This window comes from Dromiciops gliroides, chromosome 5, assembly GCF_019393635.1.
Source record: "Dromiciops gliroides isolate mDroGli1 chromosome 5, mDroGli1.pri, whole genome shotgun sequence".
NCBI classification, from domain to species: Eukaryota; Metazoa; Chordata; class Mammalia; order Microbiotheria; family Microbiotheriidae; genus Dromiciops; species Dromiciops gliroides.
In genome coordinates this window covers 255,781,427-255,802,823 of record NC_057865.1, presented here as the reverse complement: position 1 = coordinate 255,802,823, position 21,397 = coordinate 255,781,427, and the positions used below count along the sequence as shown (strand labels likewise).

At 38.9% G+C, this 21,397-nt stretch overlaps 1 protein-coding gene across 1 annotated transcript in view; it reads right to left on the bottom strand.

The window, feature by feature from the left end:
* Positions 1-21,397, bottom strand: part of ACSS3 (acyl-CoA synthetase short chain family member 3) — a 244,414-nt gene that overhangs the window by 8,792 nt on the left and 214,225 nt on the right. Inside the window, exons 12-13 of the mRNA XM_043969220.1 lie at positions 8,876-8,957; positions 7,465-7,587 (exon numbers count right to left, since the gene is read on the bottom strand). Coding sequence (XP_043825155.1) covers positions 7,465-7,587; positions 8,876-8,957 — 205 coding nt within the window. The remainder of the gene's footprint in view (positions 1-7,464; positions 7,588-8,875; positions 8,958-21,397) is intronic.

Genomic DNA, 21,397 nt, shown 5'->3' with positions numbered 1-21,397 from the left:
CACTACTCATTTCTGGTGATTCACATGGAGGAGAATGATACTGTTGGAAATGACCTGGAAAGTATCTATAGGGACTCTGAAATCCTAGTCAGAAATGAGAAGACTTGTAGGGACATGGAATTTCGGCCTGGGGTTGTTTTTGTTTTTTTTAGTTGAAAGTTAAGATTTCAGAAGAGAAAGGAGGACATGGAAAATAGATAGGCAGTGACATAATAATGAATGATTTGGTTTCTGGATCGGGGCTCAGTTAACAAGAAGGATAAGTCGTTAGTAAACGATGTAGTATGAAAAGAGCTGGGGGAAATATGATTGGCTGGATATTTGATGATATTTTTTAAAAGTTTTGAATATAAAATAAAGTTGTAGAGGGGAAAAAAAATCCAGATTCAAAACTCCACTGGAAATTCTCCCCACCCTGCCTCCACCACTAAAATCATCTTATATTTGCTTAGTACATACTGCATAAATATTTCTATGTGTACATGACATTTTTCTCATGAGAATAGAAACTTCTTGAAAGACAGGGAATATTTCACATTTGTGTATATTTCAGTGTCCAACACTGTGCCTGGCACATGGTGATTGTTGAATAAACGGTCCTTGATAGTTTGTTTGAGCCTGTGGAAAACATGAAACTTGATACAGAAAAATCTATAGAGACTCAATTGCCCAGTAATTCAAAGAATTACCAAACAACAACAACAACAACAATGAAAAAACACAAACCCAGTCAAACAAACAAAAAACCAAAAAATCAACCTTAGGAGGAGGGAGGAAGAATTCTTTTAACCCTGGACCATAGGATCGTGGAAGAAAAGACCATCTGGAGGGACAGCTAGGTGGCACAGTGGATAGAGCACTGGTCCTGGATTCAGGAGGACCTGAGTTCAAATCTGACCCCAGACATTTGACACTTACTGGCTGTGTGACCCTGGGCAAGTCACTTAACCCCAATTGCCTTGGCAAAAAAAAAATCTGGTCCTGCCCCCTCATTTTGCAGATAAAGAAACTAAATCTAGGGAAGCTAGGTAACCTGCTTAAGGTCACACAGATAATGAGCATCAGAGGAGGAATGGGAATCTAGACGAATCTAGATGTATATATATATATATATGCACATACATATATATATATCTCAATGCATATTATATGGGCAATAAAGTAAACTTAAGGTTTTAAAGCAAAGAAGTAAATATATCTAAAAATATCAAGATGGGACACATGAATAAGATGAAAGTAATGGAAGTACAGATCTCTTTTCAAAGAAATACAGTGGAGAGAGGAAATAATAGACTAGTACTATGTAAAGAAGATATAGAGCTGGGTGGCATTAATGAATCTCAAGAGTCATTTATAGTAGAAACATTTTGGTAAGGATAAGAGGAGAAAGAGAATGGGTGTTGTTAGAATTATATACCAGATCCCTTGGCCAAGTGGCGGAAATGAATCATGATAATAGATCAAAAGCTTACATTGAGACAAGCTATAGTGATAATGGGAACCTTCACTACATGTTAACCCGGTGGAAATCTTTTTATGCTAAAAGCAGAGCATCTGATAAATATTTTATTTGTGCAACTGACAATTTCCATCTCTCAAAAGATATAGGAAGTAAATTTTAATGAGGATAAATGTGAAATCTATAGTTTGGAAAAGACACTGTTTAAATACATGCCAAGGAGATGAGGCTAACTAGAAAGCAATCCATTAAAACAAAACAAACCAAGACTGAGATTTTGTTTTTGTTCTTTTCTAGTGGAGTCAGGCCTTGCATATAGTAGATTCATAGCAAATACTCAGCAAATTGAATTGGTTGATTGAAAGATTGCAATGTAACGTAATTTTCTTCTTAAAAGAAAAGCTCATATAACTTTAGGCTATTGTTCCAGCCTACATACAGAATCCAAAAGAAAGGGAATTGATAGTTCAATTATTCTCCATTCCAATCAGACAGAGTTATGGGCATCATATATCAGGTAGGACCTTGACAAACTGAAACATGTCAGAGGAGGGTGAAGGAGATCAAAAGCAGGTATTAGGAAGACTTAGTGAAATAAAAGGGAACATTTTACCTGAAAAAGAAAAGACTTAGGGATGGCTACTTTTAAATATTTAAAGGTCTTTCGTATAGATGAGGAATTAGATTTATTCTGTTTTACCAGGGGGCAGAACTAGCACAAGTGGATGGAATTATTGGCTTCATGAGATAGTGAGTTCTCCATTACTGGAATTCCTTAAGAAGAGGCGAGATATTATTACTTGGGGCAACCATGTCGGGTATTTCTATATCAAGGAGGTGGTTAGATTAGAGAATGTCTTTTAAGCAACTGTTCCCAAAACCATTCTGTGTGTTTTAGATATATTGTGAACAAGGTCTATATAGCGTGAGATTCTGAAATTCAATGAGGCAGCATTCTAAGGGCAGTGAAGGTTTCTGGGATCCAAAACTTTCATCGAAACAAAGCCCCCAATCTTTTTTTTTTCCTTTGTTGGGGCAATAAGGGTTAAGTGACTTGCCCAAGGTCACACAGCTAATAAGTATCAAATGTCTGAAGCCAGATTTGAGCTCAGGTCCTCCTGAATCCAAGGCCAGCGCTTTATCCACTGCACCACCTAGCTGCCCCCCACAATCTTTCTAACACCAATAGTTTCCTAGTATTGCTGCATGGCGTAACTCATGAATTACCAAACTCTAGAGAATCAACAATTATCACTCAGAGGGCAATGTAGTAGTAAATGAGAGACACCAGCTGGCTGTGACATATTACAAGCAATGAATTCCTAAGAAGTGGAATAGGGTTTTCATCAAAGAAAGGTATGATCAAAAAGGATGAGGGGTTGGCCAGATGGTGAGACTGAGGGATAAGTGTTAGCCAGCTCATATGTTCTATTGGTACCCATTAAATGTAAAGAATGAATGAATAAATGAATATAAAAGTATTTAAACACTTACTGTGTGCTAGATATAGTGCTAAAGGGTAGGGAAATACAAGCATGCAATGCAGTTGCTTCCAATGAAGGAATTTATGTGTTAATGGAAAAAAATACACATGAGAGCTAGAGTTGGAAAGTGGCAGGACAAGAGAATCTTGAGAGGAGGTCAGAGTGTAAGTGACTCAGCTGGCAAATGACTGGGAAATGGCATGGTGGAAGATTTCTAATATGTTAGGTGGACTTTCTCTGGTCAACTTATGGGAGGACAATGGCCAACATCAGATGGGCAGGCAGGGATGGGCTGTAATTGGCACCACTGGAAACCCTATTTATTCCAATGCTATGACAGATCCATTTGATGACTTAAGGGTTTTAATCCTTCCTAGAAAATTTCCTTCTGCCTCTGTGTCACAAAGACCTAAAGGCTGAGGAACCTCAATAAAAGCAATTTTAAGAAACTCTTCATCATTATTAAACAAACACTATTTGGAAAAAAGATCAAAAATGAGAGTTTGGGTTGCACGGGAGCTTGAGAAGGCAGCAAAATACATCATTTTCAACTCTTTGAAGCAGAAGGCAACAAATAATTTGACTTCGGAGATAAGGAGTCCTGTGGCAATGAGGAAACTGGGTGTCAAAAGCAGGGACCAGAAATTCCCATTTATGGAATCAACAAATATTTAATGAATGCCTCTTATGTACAAAGCATATCCAGGCATGAGGTAGCTGTGGTTCAAGGACAATTGTGTTGCCTGAGATCTGTCTTGAGTAGCCTTGGTCACATTGGGAAATAGCTGACACCCTTGAAGATGGATGTTTATTATCATTTTATGAGACAATTAAACATATATTCCTTAAATATTTTAGTGGCATTTTGGATTGTGAATTTTAATTGAAATAAGAGGGTATTTTTCATTTATCTTTTCAACAGTCTCTTAGAAATTAATTTAAAACAGACAGCAACACAGTGGGGGGTCTATTTGTTAAGGGGAAGAATTTGAGGGAGAAAGAAAAACGTCGAGATTAAAAATAAAACTTGAATATGCATTAAGAAAGCAATCTGAGAAAAATTGTGAGAAAAATCCAATCTTCTTTAATATTCATGTTATGCAAGATAATATTGAGCAAATGTAAAATGATTTAAAGCTCACAGTTTTAAAAATCATGGCCAATACTAAAATTCTCAATGTATACTCACTGGGCGCATAATCATGCTGGGGAAGTCATCACTTCTGTACTAGTGGGGGGGTGGGAAGCACTAACTTGGAAACAAACAATGGTGATTTGGTCAAAACAACCTTTAAAGAGGCAAATTGCTTTTGAACACTGCCATGGGCTTTAAGTATAGCATTTTAATACCAAATTTCCAAGTTTCCATGGATACTAATAGAACTTTTTTACCAAAAAAAAAAAAAAAAAAAGAAAGGAAGGAAGGAAAAAAAATCAAAGGAACCTAATTCTTACCTTGGAAAAGGGGGACAATAGATCATAAGACATAGGGTCTTAAAGCTTAGAGATGGAAAGGACCTCAGAGGCAATCGAGTACAACCCCTTCATTTTGCAAATGAGGAAATAGATTGAGGGAGATGAAGTGACTTGCTCAGGTCACACAGCTGGTAACATCTAAGGAGAGACCTGATCCCACATCCTTCTGATTCCACATCCAGTATCTTATTTATCATGCTATTTTGAACAAAGGGATGAACTATGTATGGGAGGCAAAAGCGGTCCAATACTTGACATCTTCTCTCCAATGACCCTGAACAGAGCATTGAAAAGTTTGATGCAAAAAGGCTTGGCTGCCCAGAGTAACACCTAACATTTATGTAGCTCTTTTTTTGGGGGGGGGTTGGGGCAATTGGGGTTAAGTGACTTGCCCAGGGTCACACAGCAAGTAAGTGTCAAATATCTGAGGCCGGATTTGAACTCAGGTCCTCCTGAATCCAGGGCCAGTGCTTTATCCACTGTGCTACCTAGCTGCCCTATTTGAGCTGTTCTTGCGTGTATTCCCTCTCTCTCTCTCTCTCTCTCTCTCTCTCTCTCTCTCTCTCTCTCTCTCTCTCTATTGCTCCACAAAAATAAATGAATAAAATAAAATAAAATAAAGGAATTAGTTTATTGGGGGGGGGGCGGTGAGTGGGTAAAGAGGACATCCTGGAAGTCATGAATAGGTTATATGCATTCATTTGTTAAATGATGGTAAATGGGCTAGATTCTAATCACAAACTTGGGAGAAATTTGGAATTTTGGATTCAAATTCTCTATTTTCCCCATTGTCTTCCAAAACTTCATTTCTATCTACATTCACACACTGATGCCTGTAATATTTTCAAGTAGAATATGCCTTATACTTGGTTGCCATTATTATTTTCATGCCTCTCCCCAAATAGAGTAGAACTATTGCATTCTGATTGATGGTAAATGCTAAGCATATGAAATAGCTATATTTTGAATTAATTGTGTCTACCATAAATACATATGGAAGTAAAAAGTCATTTTAAAGAGGCAAGAAATTAAAAGTTGGGGCAGGGAGGAGAGGTCCCTGTCTGGCAAGTCAACCAAAATACTCGAGGCGTGAATTTCAATTTCCAAGTCTTACAAAAGGGAAAGTCAATTTTAAATGGTGACACTATAACAAGAGTCCACATGGGTCATATCAACCAAAATATTTAATGAAATGCCTTCCTGTCAGTGGAGCATGAGAGAATTGGCTTCCACACCGAGACAGCTAAGTATACAGAAGCAGGGCTGATAAACTCCCTGTAAATGAAGATAAATACCCACTTTACAGAAGGTGGCTATCATTTAATTAGGGGAGGAGATTAGCTGAACCTTGAATTTTGTTTTTGCTGATCTCACTGAAGCTTTAATTGTGCTATTAAACATTTTCTCCCTTTTAAACAGTAGTTTACCACAAGTTACCACAAGTTACTTTTGCACTTTCCTCAGACTCCCTGGACCAAAACTCCCTTCTTTGGCCACCACTCCCCTGTATATGGTGCCTCTTCCATTAGAACATGAGATCCTTTTTATTCTATAATCCTTAAAAACATAAACAGTATACAATCAAGTTTTATATTTTCACATATATTCCTATTTTTCGGTTTTGTTTATATATGGAAATGTTCTCTCTTGTTCTCTCTTCCCCAATATCATTGGGGATATTTGTTAAAATACAGAATAGAAATATAAAATTTAGAATACTAACTCCTTGAGAGTAGGGACTACATTATTTTCTGTATTTGTATCCTCATTACTTATCCCAGTACTTGGTATACAATAAGTGATTAACCAATGCTTTTTCATCCATCCATCCATCCATCCACATAGGTTGGGGCAAAACTAAAAAAAAATTAATCCTAGTATCATCAATTTTAAGTGGGAAAGGACTTTAGAATCCATCAAGTCCATTCCTGTCATTCCCACCACAATTTTTAAGGGATGGGGAAACTATAACAAAGGGAGGTTAAACTATATACCCAGGGCTACAAAACTCGCAAATGTCTGAGACAAAATTTGAACCCAGGTCTTTCTATGTCTTACGTACTGTATCATGCTATCTCTCCTAATAATAATAATTATAATAAACAATGAACTTGTATATGAGAGAAAATATGGTGTAATGGGAAGAGAACCAGCCTTGGTGTCAGCAAAAAACTGGATTCAAAGGTTACCTATGACATATACTAGATGGGTGACCATGGGCAAGATATTTAATCTCCTTTGGTCCCAGGCAACTCTGAAACTAAGTTATCCATGAGTTGCCCATCTGTATGAGTAGAGGGAATTGACATATTTGGAACATTATCCAAGAATGAAATCACAGAGCTGGACCAAAAACATATATTCATATAGCACTGTGAGGTGTACAGAACACTTTCTTCAAAACAGCTCTATGACATGTAAATAGTATCTCCACTTTGCAGATAGGTCATCAAATGTACAAATAACTAAAATGAACTGAATCTTAGCAGAGCCGGCTTCCCCCCCCAAACAAAACTTAGCAAAGCGTCACAGAGAGTGGGTGTTCATATTTTTACTGAATAGGGTTCCAATCATATTTTTGATACATTTTTTATTTTCTAATTCAGAGAGAACTCATTATAGTTGATAGACAGCTGTTCTTGGAACCAGGAAGAACTGTATTCAAATTCCGCCTCCATTATATACTGGCTGTGCACCTCTGGCCAAGTCACTAAATCTCTTATTGCACTAGACAACTCTGGAAGAGAAGGTGCCAGCATTCATCCATAGAAAATTCTGCCTCACCCAGGAATTCTCTATTCCAATGAAATCACAGGTCTAGTTATATTCCTATCCCTATTCTCATTCACTTTGGGGGGGGGCAGGCGAATGAGGGTTAAGTGACTTGCCCAGGGTCACACAGCTAATAAGTGTCAAGTGTCTGAGGTCAGATTTGAACCCAGGTCCTCCTGAATCCAGGGCTGGTGCTTTATCCACTGGGCCACCTAGCTGCTCCCTCATTCACTTTTTTAGAAAGAGAATTCAATGTCCAGTATTCTTTAATACCTCTTCAATGGCACCTGCTGAAATTCTGTGACCTGCCACATTGATTACATCATCAACTCTAGACATAACATACAAATAGCCATCTTCATCCATGTAACCAGCATCCATGGTATCATAATAACCCTGTAAACACAAGATCAAAACAAATGCACTTCAATTGTCATGTAGTTAATATATTAACATTTAAACTCAGGATATTGTAAAGGAATGGTTGGAATAAAGGAAATGATTAACAAATGCTTTTTCATTCATTCATGCATTCATTAATTCATTTATTCATTCATTCATCTATCCATCCATCCATCCATCCATCCATCCATCCATCCATCCATCCATCCATCCATCCATCCATCCATCCATCCAGGCTGGGGCAGAACCAGAAGAAATAGTAGAAGAAATAAATAAATTTATATATATATATATGTATATATATTTATGCATATACACATACATACACACATATGTGTATATATGCATGTATATGTGTGTGTATAAACATGCACACACATATATATGAAATATATAAGAAATAAATCTTAGGTGTTATGAAGCTCCTAATTTTAAAAAATCTTCAAAGCTTGCCAGATTCTGTTTGGTCCTTAAACATCTAGTAATAAATTAAAAGCTTCTTGTGTATATCCAAGTTGAGTTAAAACCATGAGCTACAAAGTTTATGAACCCAATTTCTTTTCTTAATGGAAAAGTATTGTCTCAATATCCATCAGTAGCACATAACATTAGATTGGCACATTCCTTCTTGATTCAAAATTAGACTTTTTCTGTGTTAATATTTGAAAGGTATCACATAGTTTAATCTAATCTTGTTCTACCCTGATGAGGCATCAGGGCCCAAAATCCCAAAAAGCTATGCCAGCAGATGGTAAATCAACCAAGCTAGAATTGCTTCAAATAAAATCTCAGTAATAAACTGTCTTTTCTCTGATAGCTCTCTTCTCAAAGTGTGAAGGTTGGCCATGGAGCAATGATTTTTAAAAATTATTTTTATTTTGCCAATCCAACTGCAAAATATTTTACCCCCTCTACAGAGTTATTACCAAAAAAAGAGAAAGAAATGAGATTAAATGCAACAAGTGAGCTTAGTAAAATCTACAAAGTAACTTCCTCACTGTGAAAGAGTAAGGAAAGATGATTCAACTCAAAAAGAGGTCATCTAGGGAGGTAGCTGAACTGCCAACCCCATAAATGGTTAAAATTAAGATAAATGCCGACTCAGGCTAAATAACAATTTGAGCAGTTCACAATACTTCAAAGCAAGGAATGACATCGAACAGCCTTTTAAATTTCCTTTCCGCTCTTAGATTTTATGAACAAGTTACTCATGGCTTTTTCTTGTGTGAATAAGTTTGATAAGAAACAGAGTCATCTCAAACAGTATCTCAGAGGTTCTTACAGGAAACTTTTCAAAATACAAATGCTTGAAGGCTTCCTGATTTTTCCAGAGTCCTGAAAATGATCCAGGTGGCAGAGGCAACCTTAGGGAAAAATACAGAGAGGTTAGCATTCAGCAGGTGAGATTGAATGAAAGTCTATAGAGGTAGGCTAGTTAGAAGGTATATTGTCAGTGAGAGAGAGGGGTAACAGATCTTTGATGGAAAACAGTTCTATTTCTCTCAGATCTCCAAATCTACCAGCCAGGCTGTGACTACAAGTACACAAACCATTAAGGAGCAGAGATCATAGAATCATAGATTTAGAATTGGGAGGAATCTTAGAAGTCACCTCATCCAATGCCTTTTTACTAATGAAGAAATTGAGGTATAGATGGGTTTATAAGACCACAGGCTTGTCGATTTAGAGCCTGAAAGACTCCTAGGTCATCTTTTTATCAATCTCATCATTTTACAGATGACTGGACATTTTATAGATGGAGAAAATAATGACTTCTCCAAGGTCACACAAGGTCCTAGGTAGCTAGAGGGAGGGTTGGAATTTGAACCAAAGTTCAAAGACAATTAATTGTTCTTTCTGTGACCTAAACATATCTGGCCCATTTTTATGCTGATAAGTCACTGGAGTATTAACAATAATAACAGAACAAAAACGAGGATACGGGCCAGATGTTGTGGCTAGTAAAGGGAAGTAAAGTCACTTTCTTGGAATAAGTCCTAAGATCCTAGAGTTGGAAAGGTCCTTAGGGATCAATTGTTGTTTAGTCATTTCAATAATACTTGACTCTCTTCATGACCCATTTGGGATCATCTTGGCAAAGAACTGAAGTGATTTTGCCATTTCCTTCTCTAGCTCATTTTACAGATAAGCAATTGAGGCAAATAGGGTTAAGTGACTTGCCCAGGGTCACAGAGCTAGTAAGTGTCTGAGGCCAGATTGGAACTCAGGAAGATGAGTCTTCTTGACTCCAAGCCTGGCACTCTATCCAGTGCATCATTTACCTGCCCCCTCAGAAGTCATAAAGATAATTAACTGTATCTTATCACCTCAGTGTTCTCTAGTACATCTGCAACTTTGGGGTGAGGGGGTCACCAAAGCTACTCCAGGGTTTGGAAGAGGAAATCTCCTTCACAAAGCTAAGTATCTTTTTTCACTCCACGAGCAATCTCTAGTTCATTCCATGGCAAACAAATATTCCATGTGCAACCAGACCCCCTTTCAGATGTTCCTATCTGCTTTTTGCCTATTAATTCCATCATTACTTATTTTCTGTTGGTGATGAGAAAGAAAACATAGTTCCTGCTATAGTTTATGCACTCCCTGTCTTTCCCTCTATATCATTCAGGTAGCAAACTCCCAGCATGGAAATTCACTCCACCAAAACAACCTGGTGTAACTCATGGTTACACAGTTAGAATCCATCTGAGGCAGAAATTGAAAGCAGATTTTCCTGACTCCAAGGTCAGCACTCTCTCTCTCTCTCTCTCTCTCTCTCTCTCTCTCTCTCTATATATATATATATATATATATATATATATATATATGACAATACTTTTCATGACACATGACAAAAAAGAGAAAAGAAAATGGATATCATATAACAAGGATACACCAATGTAGTTGATGACCAAGCAGTGATAGATCATTTCCAATCCAGGGTGTCTACCTCTTTAAATTCTATTTTTTTTCCTACCTAGGTGGGATAGTGCTTAGATCACCAACTTGCAATCAGGAAAAAACACTTGATTCTCTGTGTGTCTCTGTGATTCAGTTTTCCCATTTGAAAAATAAAAAGGTTGGTCTCATTGGCTTCTAAGGTCCCTCCTAGGTCTAAATCTATCATCCTGCAATTCTATTTTTCACCTTTTATGTCTCCCTCCAAGGAAGTCATGTAGATAAACATTATCTAAAGGGCAGAGAGGTGGCACAATGGATAGCATGCCAGGTCTAGAAACAAGAAGATTCATCTTTCTGAGTTCAAATCTGACCTCAGATACGTGATAGCTGTGTGACCCTGTTTGTCTCAGTTTCCTCCTCTGTAAAATGAGCTGGAGAAGGAAGTGGCAAACCACTCCAGTACCTTTGCCAGGAAAACCCCAAATAAGAATGGACATGACTGAGAAAAATGACTGAACCACAAAACATTATCTATGTCACTCATATGTCACTTTCTCATTATTTTAGTGTTAGTATCAAAGTCACAGACTTTTCAACAATTCAATCTTTGCCTTTCACATAGAAGATTGAGTGAAATTCTGGTGTTAGGAGTATGATCCTGGTGCACTTGCTCCAAAGCCCATGTTCTTAGTATCACTTATATACCATATTCTATCTATATACATTTTCTTTTCTTATTTAGATTATAAGTGCCCTCAGGTCAGAGGTCACATCTTGAGTCTTTCTAGACTCTTTATGACTCAGGACAATATATGCCCATCTCTGGAATGTAAACCTTCCATCTACATCTTGCATAGGTGCCACCTCCTATAGTCTGCTTCTTCTAATACCCCTTCCCAGATGTTAGGACCCTCTTCCTCTTGAAATAAGACTGCATTGGGGAAGCTAGGTAGCACAGTGGATAGAGCCCTGGCCCTGGAGTTGGGAGGATCTGAGTTCAAATCTTACCTCAAACACTTACTAGCTGTGTGACAATGGGCAAGTCACTTAACCCCAATTGCCTCAAATATCTGAAGCTATCTCCTGAAATAACACTGCATTATGTTGTATATACTTTATAATAATTTATCTAGCTACATGATTATACATCCTAGGAGAACCTAAGCTCCCCGAGGGTAGGAACTGTCTTCATTTTGGTCTTGGTAACTCTTAAACTTAGCGCAGTACCTGGGATATGTCATTTAATAAATGCTTGTGGAATTGAACACTATATTTGTTCAGGGAATGCATAGAGTTCTCATGCTACCCACTGAATGAGTGTTTCTTTTAACTACTAAAGATAAGCCACTCTATTTCTTTGGGGCAATTAATCGCTTCACAAAAGTGTCATGGTTTGAAAAACCTAATGACAATGATACCTGCTTTAAAGATTACAAAACACATATATATTATCTCATTTGATCTTCACAGCATTTCTACATCAGAGGTACTATGGGTGTTTTCTGAAACTCTAAAATGTATGCATGATCTTACAGATGTGAGTCTTCCCTCCATTTAGGCTGTCTGCAAACCATCCATGCCTTGCTATTCTGTATGATTCTTGACCAAGTCTTCCTATTCTAGTGCAGGGAGTCCAATCCAATGGAATTTACTTGTTCTCTTGACAGTTCACAGAGATCTGCAACCTGAGAATCATCTTGGATTCCTCATTCGTCCCCAAATTAAAACCAGTTGCCAAGACTTATCAATTTTCCTTCCACAGCATCTTGTATCTGTCCCTTTCTCCCTACTCACAATCACCACTCATTTTGACTGTTACAATAGCCTCTTAATTGGCACAGTGCTTCCACTCTATAGAAGCCGAATAGGAGGACATCAGCAATTACTTAGAACAGAGGGAAGTCCACAACTATGGATCCATACACTTTCTTTTCTCTTCTATGAGATATTTATGAAAAAGGTCAATTCATGTATGAAGGGGAACATGGACGAAAACAAGAGAACACTGATTTGTATCTTCACAGATTATTTTTTATGGCAAAACACATTTTCCCAGCCACACAGTAAGAGATACATAGTTTTAGATTCTGTTGAACTCATTGCTTATTGATTTCAAAAAACGATTGGAGTCAGTCGAGGACAAAACCTAAAGAGTTTTCTCCAACAACATGTCACACACTCATGTGTTAAGATCTATGAGAAAACAACAGGGTTTGGGGGGACCTAGAGGCTCCCCACTTGAGGGAGCCTTGCTTGACCTCTTTTAAGGCCAGCCCAGAATCAGTAAAGTTGGAGCTCAGAATCTAATTAGAGACAATAGAGATTAGAACTGAAAAGTGTTCCCCTCAGAGGGTCTGTCTTTCACAGATCCAGAGCATCAGGGCACTGCTCATTTTGATATGGACCACCCTCAAGGCATGCCAATCAATGGACTTGAATGTTATTGGCCAATTGGCTTGGGTCAAGGTGCAGTGACCCACCTCTACCTGAGAGAGGATAAAATCCTTGGGGAGAGGGAGGTTGCTCTCTCTCTCCCTCCCTTGCTCTCTCCCTTTCTCTTGGCCTGGGACACTGGAGGAGGCAGACACACTGTCCCCGCTCTCTTCTCTCTATATCCTAGGTAATATAGGGCTTTTGAACTTTTGGAGCCATGTGCTCTCTTTTTACTAACATTTAATATGATTAATAAATGTTTGGGGGAAGCTAGGTGGCATAGTGGATAAAGCACCGGCCATGGATTCAGGAGGACCTGAGTTCAAATGCAGCCTCAGACAGTTGCCACTAACTGTGTGACCTTGGGCAAGTCACTTAACCCTCATTGCCCTGCAAAAAAAAAATAAATGATTAATGCCAAAGACTGGTGCTATAGCCTCTAATTTATGAGTAGTAGTATATTAGAAACCCTAGCTAAGTTTCCTATAACTTAGAACAGAGACAGGCACCCCCAAATATTTCAAACAACACTGACTTGTAACAAGATTTCCTGATAAAGAAATAACTACAGTCTCCTCTAAACTACAATCCCTGTTAAATAGCTACAGAAATAACTTTGGTCAGTGATTCTCTGATCATTAATATCAAGTGACGTATAAAACAGAGAGACATCTTCTTGCCAAAGGTGTTCACTAGGTCATACAGGATGCTTGCTGAAAAAGTCCAGCTAGCAGAAAGGCTTATCTATAAATGGTAAGGTCCTCCAAATGCTTCTGTTGCTGATAACTATTTTGCAACCTAGTTAATTATATAGCCTCCTTAAAAGATGCTCAAAAGATACAGATTTAGTAATCCACAAAATAAAACATGAGATGAAGCATGTTTAATGAGCAGATTATAACATGCAGTTTGAGTTACATCATAAAATCCAAATCTCTTGAACAGGTACTATACTTGGAAAGTGAGCAGGGATCAGAGTAGAATTGGAGGCTAGCAGGATGGGGTCCATTTGCCTTAGCTTACTGTGTGGACTTCTCAATAATTTCAGGCTGCATCTCACTAAAAACTTTGTTTTTGCATACTAATATTTGTCCCAGGGTTGCTAGATGTCAAGTTTTCATGGAACACTATGACTGTATAAGAAGAATCAACCTTAAGATGAGCACTTAAGGTAAAAAAAAATGGTGTCTGCCACATATTACCAACAATTACTTGAATTCAAGGAGTGTATTAAAGATAGAATCAAGAACATTATAATCTGGCATGGAAATGGTCTAGTATTTTATTTGGTGATACTGATGAGTAACAGGATGAACACCCAAGTTTTGCACTATCCAAAAAGGCCAACACCTATCAGAGTTCCCCTCAATGTCGGCTGGGCTAGTTTTTTTTCCCCTCTAAGAGGTGGCAAAGCTGTTTCCTGGAGTTGATTAGCCCAGAGGGCCTAGGCACCTTCCTGGCAGGTCCTGGTCATCTGATGAGGCTTCTATGTCAACTAAGGGCATACAAAGGGACCGCCCTTTGGTGTGAGTCACCGTGTGCTACCCAGTTGGCCACATTTCCATATGGAAATGAAGCAGCCACAGCTAACCCAACTAAGTATTGGAGAATCCTTATTGAATTTCATTTCTATGCTTTGGGTAGGTAAACCTCCTAAAGTTAATTGTTGAATAATCTGCTAGTGCCTCATTTTATTCCAATATTGAACTAAAATGCACAAAGGACAGGCCCAAATCAGGTCCAATCCCCAACCCTAGCATTGGGCTATTATGAAATACAAAAATAATCAGGGGGCATAGACTTGAATATGTAGGGCAAATACACCCTGGATGATTTATGGAAAGAGGACAAGGAAGGGCAGGTAGGTGAGGTAGAGGGGATAGAACAGTAGTCCTGGAGTCATGAAGATTCCTCTTCATGAGTTCCAACACTTACAAGCTGTGAGACTTAACCCTGTTTACCTGAGTTCCTCACCTGTAAAATGAGCTGGAGAAGGAAATGGCAAACCACTCCAATACCTTTGCCAAGAAAACCCCAAATGGGGTCACAAAGAGTCAGACATGACTGAAAAACAACTCAGCAAGCAAATGGACAAGTATGATATAAAAGATGAGAAGGTATGGATAGATCACAATCTTTGGCCATTTTGGGGAACTCATGGGTTATGTAAGAATAAGAGCCATTGGAAAGTGGGGACCCCCACCTTCTTTAAAGACTGCTAGTCCATAAAGTTCTAGAGAGGTTGTAGTGAACATAATGCCATATACCCAATGAAAACTCAATAAATTAACTGGCGAAGAAAAGCCTTTCACAAATACACCACAGACTCATATTCTTCTTGCCAAGAGACAAAGTAACAATTTTGGTTTCTAATGATGGCACTTTAAACATAATTATACTCCCCCCCCCCCCCGCCCAGTTTTAAAGAGTGAACTTCTCACATCATTAGCCTTTATTCAACTCATCCAGCACTGTGTACCAGCAAGTGTAAAAACAATAGAGAATACTCCAAACCATCAGGGAATCAACTGCTCTTTTAGACAAAAGAGGAACAGGTGCCAACGAAATTTCAGAATTGGCCATGGAATCAGATGGAATTTGGCCCAGCAACCAATTGACCACTTTTTACTGAACTGATTGTAAACAGAGTTTTATCTTTGTGTCTAATACTGTGCTCTCTAGCCTTTCTAACTGGGTTTTTCTTTCATTCTCGGCCCACCTCAGTGTCATCTGGGAACTAGTGACACAACTGTGTCCCTCTATCCTAAACCTTTGGCATGATCATGGGAGTCCTGGTCATTCTGTCCTCTTTGCAATTTGAATAATAAAACTGTCCCCCCCCCCCTACAAAATTAACTGCTCTGAGTAGGTGCTAGAGATGAAAAGAATTTTAAGCCAGGAATCATTAGGATTTTCTATCTTATAAGAAGTTAAAGCCCGCAAGATGAGAAGAATTCTCTAAAAGAAACTGTAGACTCAATATTAATTATATACCAGGACCTCATAGAAGACACAGATTCAATAATATTTCTCTCCCATGTTGCAAGTTACTAAATGGGTCGTGTTCAGACTCCCCTGTTCCTAAGAACAAGCAAAGATTCCTTCCCCTTGTAAGAAGGATCCAGACACAAAGCCACAGCGAGGAATGCAAAATATCTTTAAAGTGGATCAACTCAACATATGATTTTAAAAAACACTATTTCCCAAACCTTGCTAGTCAGTCTACTTAGCATGCTGAAATGAATCATTGTAACCTGCAAAGGGCTGAAAGACTGTTGCAATTTTGGATTTGAATGAACCCACAAGGGAAAGGTGGTTTCCATGGTTATTTCTCGGTTGCTAATTACGTAGCCAATCATAATGGATGATTCAGTTAAAAACGAGGGCAAAAACATCAACTATACTAAATCACCTGATATGGAAAAGAAAAAAAGAAAGAAAATTGTTTCCATTTTATGGACTTAAATTTTAATAATGGTATAGCCCATTTTATTTTTAATATCCCCAAACAGCTTCTCCTAATCATTAAGAAATGTGGCCTAGAAAATATGATTCAGAAAAAATGGAGAGATTTAGGAGATGTTGCTTTTTCAAAGTACAGTAAACATCATAATGTTAATAATAATGATGCTGCCTAGCATTTATACAGCATTTTACAATTTGCAGAAATCAAAACTACCCACTTCACAAATATCAGCTCAGGTTATCTCATATAAAACGAGGAACGTTGGCATGAATAATTAAAAGCCACAGATAATCCACCCACCTGCTTTGAAGTCCTACCCCTAGGGCAGAACTCATTGCTGCCAAATGACCCTGGGATCCTGCTTAGATGAATGGAGAGAATAGTCCAGTTCTAAGAGTATATGCATCTATTCCATTTATAAAATAATTAACAGTGGACTGGAGGTCACAGGCTTGTTCAAATGAATATGTATTTAACAAAATAATCTTAGTTTTCCTTCTCCTCTCTCCCCAAGGAAGGAAAGAAGGAAAGGATGAAGGAAGGAAAGAATCAAGTAAAAAAGGGAGGAAGGAAGAAAAGAGGAAGGGAGGGAATGGATTTTGAAGTATCCATCTGTTTCATCCACTCAAAAGCAAACTGAATGGACATAATTCCTGCTTCTAAGACAAATAACAGCTCGGGATCTAACGTATATAGGACACATTGATGTATTAAGTATAGGGTCTCTTCACATTCGGTTTAAGCAATGAGGCTAGAAAGTATTTGGGAGGGCTGGTGATGAGAGAAGGCAGAATCATGGAAGTTTTAGGTTTTGACCAAGTACAGTCAGAAGGAAACATTACTTCCAGCGTTATCATCTGTAAAATGATGGGGGGGGGGGGCTGGATGGGGTCCCTTCCTGTTCTAAATCTATGATCTAATTAGGAAACTCTTCATGAAGAAGGTGGGATGTCAAGAGGTGGGAAGAATTATGGGAAAGAGAAAAATGAAAGAACAGAAAGTTGGAGTCAAATTTAATTGCACATTTCTCATTTTCTCTTTATACACAGTTCTACTATACTATAGTCCTTCCTCTGGCTTCCTAGCTTGGTAACCCTAAGGAAGCTGATTCTATGGATATATGGATATTCTAAGCTGTTGCTGGATATCAAGTATTGTGGTAAGTGCTGGGGGAGGAATACAATTAAGCAAGCCAATTTCTGTGATTCAGAAGCTTACATTTTAAAGGGGGATGCCAATACATAAAGGGTACCTGAGAATAGAGGAGAAAGAGAAATGAGAGGAAGAAGCAGACAGTGCAGTTGGCAGGCTAGGAAAAGTAGGAATCCAGAGGAAGAGAGAGTCTAAGCTGAAACATGACTGAGGTCCTCCCTAAAATGTTGGGTTCCAGGGAGGGAGGTACAAATCAGGAGAGGAAAGAGCCAGGATTGAATCATCACAGCATAGCAATTCCTGAGTGAGAAGGAGAGAGGGAGATCGAGATCAAGAGCGAGAACAAGGGAGGGAGAGAAGGAGGTACAGAGACAGAGAGAGATAGAGATAGAAGCAGAGAGACACAGAGAAAGAGAGATAGACAAAGACAGGGAAGGTGAGGGAGGGAGCAAGGTAGAAAGAAAAGGAGAGGGAACAAGGGGAGGAGGGAAAAAGAAAGGGATGGAGGGATAGAGAGAGGGAGAGGCAGAAGGAGAGAGAAAGTGTCAAGTCAATTCTCTAAGACTTTGCAGAGAAGAAACCAACCTGCATTGGTAACGGGAGTTTCCCTGTACACAGAAAAATCACAGGTCCAGTGCTTATCCCTATCCCCATCCCTACTAACTTGTAATGCATTAAAAAGAACATCAGACTTGGAATCTGAAGACTTGCATTCAAATCTTCAAGATGATCTGGAATCATCTTGAAGAAGTCATTTGACCTCTCTAGACTAAGGACCAGGAAGAGTTTCTCTCTTCTAGAAAATGATGGGGTTGGACTCTTTAGTCACTCAGGCCCCTTCTTTCTCCCAATCTCTACTTCTAGGCTCCAATTGAAAAAGCTGGGGGTGGCTAGGTGGCGCAGTGGATAAAGCACCGGCCCTGGATTCAGGAGTATCTGAGTTCAAATCCGGCCTCAGACACTTGACACTTACCAGCTGTGTGACCCTGGGCAAGTCACTTAACCCCCATTGCCCCGCCAAACCCCCCCCCCAAAAAAAAACAATTGAAAAAGCTATGATCCCAAGTATCAGAAAACTGAAAATTTGAAGGAATATGACATCTAAGTCATTTCAATCATGCAGCAAGTATTTATTAATGATAACTGTTTTCCGGGCATTCTGCTGGGTTACAATGACAAAAAATAGTCTCATATAAGATAGATAGATATACACACATACATACACACACATGTGTATACACATGCACCCACATGTATCCATATATGCACACACATGTGTGCTATATATGTTTTTATGTCCATTCATACATGCATGCATACATGCATGTGCACATACTTATATACCCTATGAGAGTAATACAGGGGTAGCTAGGTGGTACAGTAGATAGAACACTGGCCCTGGAGTTAGGGGGACCCGAGTTCAAATCCCAGGCTCAGACACTTGGCACAACCAGCTGTGTGACCTTGGGCAAGGCACTTAACCCCAATTGCCTGAAACATCTGGGGCCATCTCTAGTCATCCTGATGTATATATCTTGCCACTGGACTCAGACGGCTCTGGAGGAGAGAGTGAGGTTGGTGACCTTTCATAGCCTTCCTTCACTTAAATCCAATTCACTGCAAGTCATGACATCACCACTGATGTAATGGTACTCTTTGAGAATCAAGGACCACCACCAACATATACACACATATATGTATATGTACATGTGTTTATATATGTATATACACACATTGTTTTCCAGGGAGAGAGAACTAGAGCTCAGGAAAGGTCTCATATTAGAAATAAGGACAGAGGTATGTAAGCTTAACCTTGAATGGAAGGTAGGAATCTTATAAGACAGAACTGGGGAATGAGTGCATGCTAGATATGGGAGATAAAATGTACAAATGTTGTCTGTCCGCCATTTTGAAGAGAACTCATGACATCAGGCTGAGTCTTGACTTGCGCATGAGTTGGACTGAAGTGAGGCCAAGCTGTGCAAAGAGGAAGAATCAGGATTATTGTGTGTGAGAAACAGAAGGATGGTCAATTTTTACTTAAATATCAAATGAATGAAGGACAGTTATGTGCCATAATCCACTCCCAAAAAAATAAGGTTGAAGACACATTGTGAAGGGCATTAAATGTCAGGGAGGTTTCTACTTTATCTTAGCATCTTGGAAAAAGGAATCACTAGGGTTTCATGAGCAGACAGATCTCCATTTTAGTAAAAAACAATTTGAAAGCTGAGGGAAGAATGGAGTGGAAAGAGGATAAAGGAGAGGCAGAGAGTCCAGTTATGTCTATTCTCAACGGTCCGAAGAGAAGCATGGAGGACCATGACTACAATGGTGGCTGTATAGATAGAGAGAAGGTGAGGGATATCATGGAGTTAGAAGTGATGGGGACAATTTTTGAGGGAGAGGGAAGCGTTGAGGATGTGTCTGAGGCTGGGAACCTGGGTTACCATAAAGAATGTCATGCCTTCCATAGAAAGAGGAAAAGTTAGCAAGAATGAGGGGTTTCATGGGGAAAGATGAGTTCTTTTTGGAGCATGTCAGTGTAACATGTCTCTGGGATATCTAGTTAGAAATGTCTGAAAGAGTTAATAATGTAAGACTGGAGAGAGAGAGAGGGAAAGAGAGAGACAGAGACACACAGACAGACTGAGGTTCTATACAGACTTTTGGACATCATACCCATATGGATGATAAATGTACCCATGGGACCTGAGGATATCACTGAGAGAATGTAGAGAAAGAAGATGATCCAGGACAGAGCCCTTGGCTACAGCTACACAGAGTTAGAGGGCATGGATGAAGGATGATTCAGCCAAAATGAGGAAACATTGTTACCTGGACCAGACAGATTGTGACAGGACTTTCCAATCAGGGATTTTCTTTTCTGTTCCCTCTTTTTCTCTACCCACCTTCTGAAGAACACAGACACTTTTCACCTCAATCCAGGGCTAACACAATAGAAAAGACCTCATGGAAGCATTGGTGGTTGTAGATGAGAAGGAAAAAAAAGAAAAGACAAGACAAACAACCAAAGCAGTTCTTCCTTCCCCAATGATGGCCCAGCTTCAGGCCTGATTTTCATTTTGGTCTCAACTCCTCACTCCTCCATCCCTCCCTCACATCGCACCCCATCTTTGCAATATCAGCAATACTCAGTACCAGAGCCCTCACCCCTCCTCAGAGCCAAAGGAGATGTTAAAAAAAGAAAAAGCTCAATCAATCTTTGTTCAAGCCTTAAAGAACTCATTAGCACCCAGTTCCAACTTTTTCTACTAGTTGTTTAATTTATTCTGGATCAACTCAATGAGGAAAGTCTATCAGTGAAAATCAACAACTATTAAGCAATTTATAGTCTTAAGGCTTTTCTTGGGGCACTGAGAAGTTAGATAACTAGTCTGGCATCACAAAGCCAGGGCATAAGTGACAGAAATTTTAAAAAAAGAGGGAGGAAGAAAATATATGTATTATATAATATATAAGCATGGGAGTGTGTGTGTGTGTGTGTGTGTGTGTATCAGAGCTTTTTTAAAATAGAAACTTCTAGAGGTTAAATAGGAACCTCTGGAGAAGCAGCATGGTATAGTGGTTAAAGAGTTGGTCTCAGGGCCAGGAAGACCGAAGTTCAAGTCTTACCTTTGACAAAAAATAGCTATGTGATCTAATCACTTAAGCTAGTGCCCTGAACACTAAGACTACAAATTGTAGAGAAGATGCTGGCCTGAATTAACATACTGACTTTTCTATGCCAATAAAATAAGTCCAGCTCCAATTCCTATCTAGATACTAGGCTGGCTATTCCCAGTATATTAGGAAAATGACAAAAGGGATATCTCCTGAATCAACCCTGTTCTA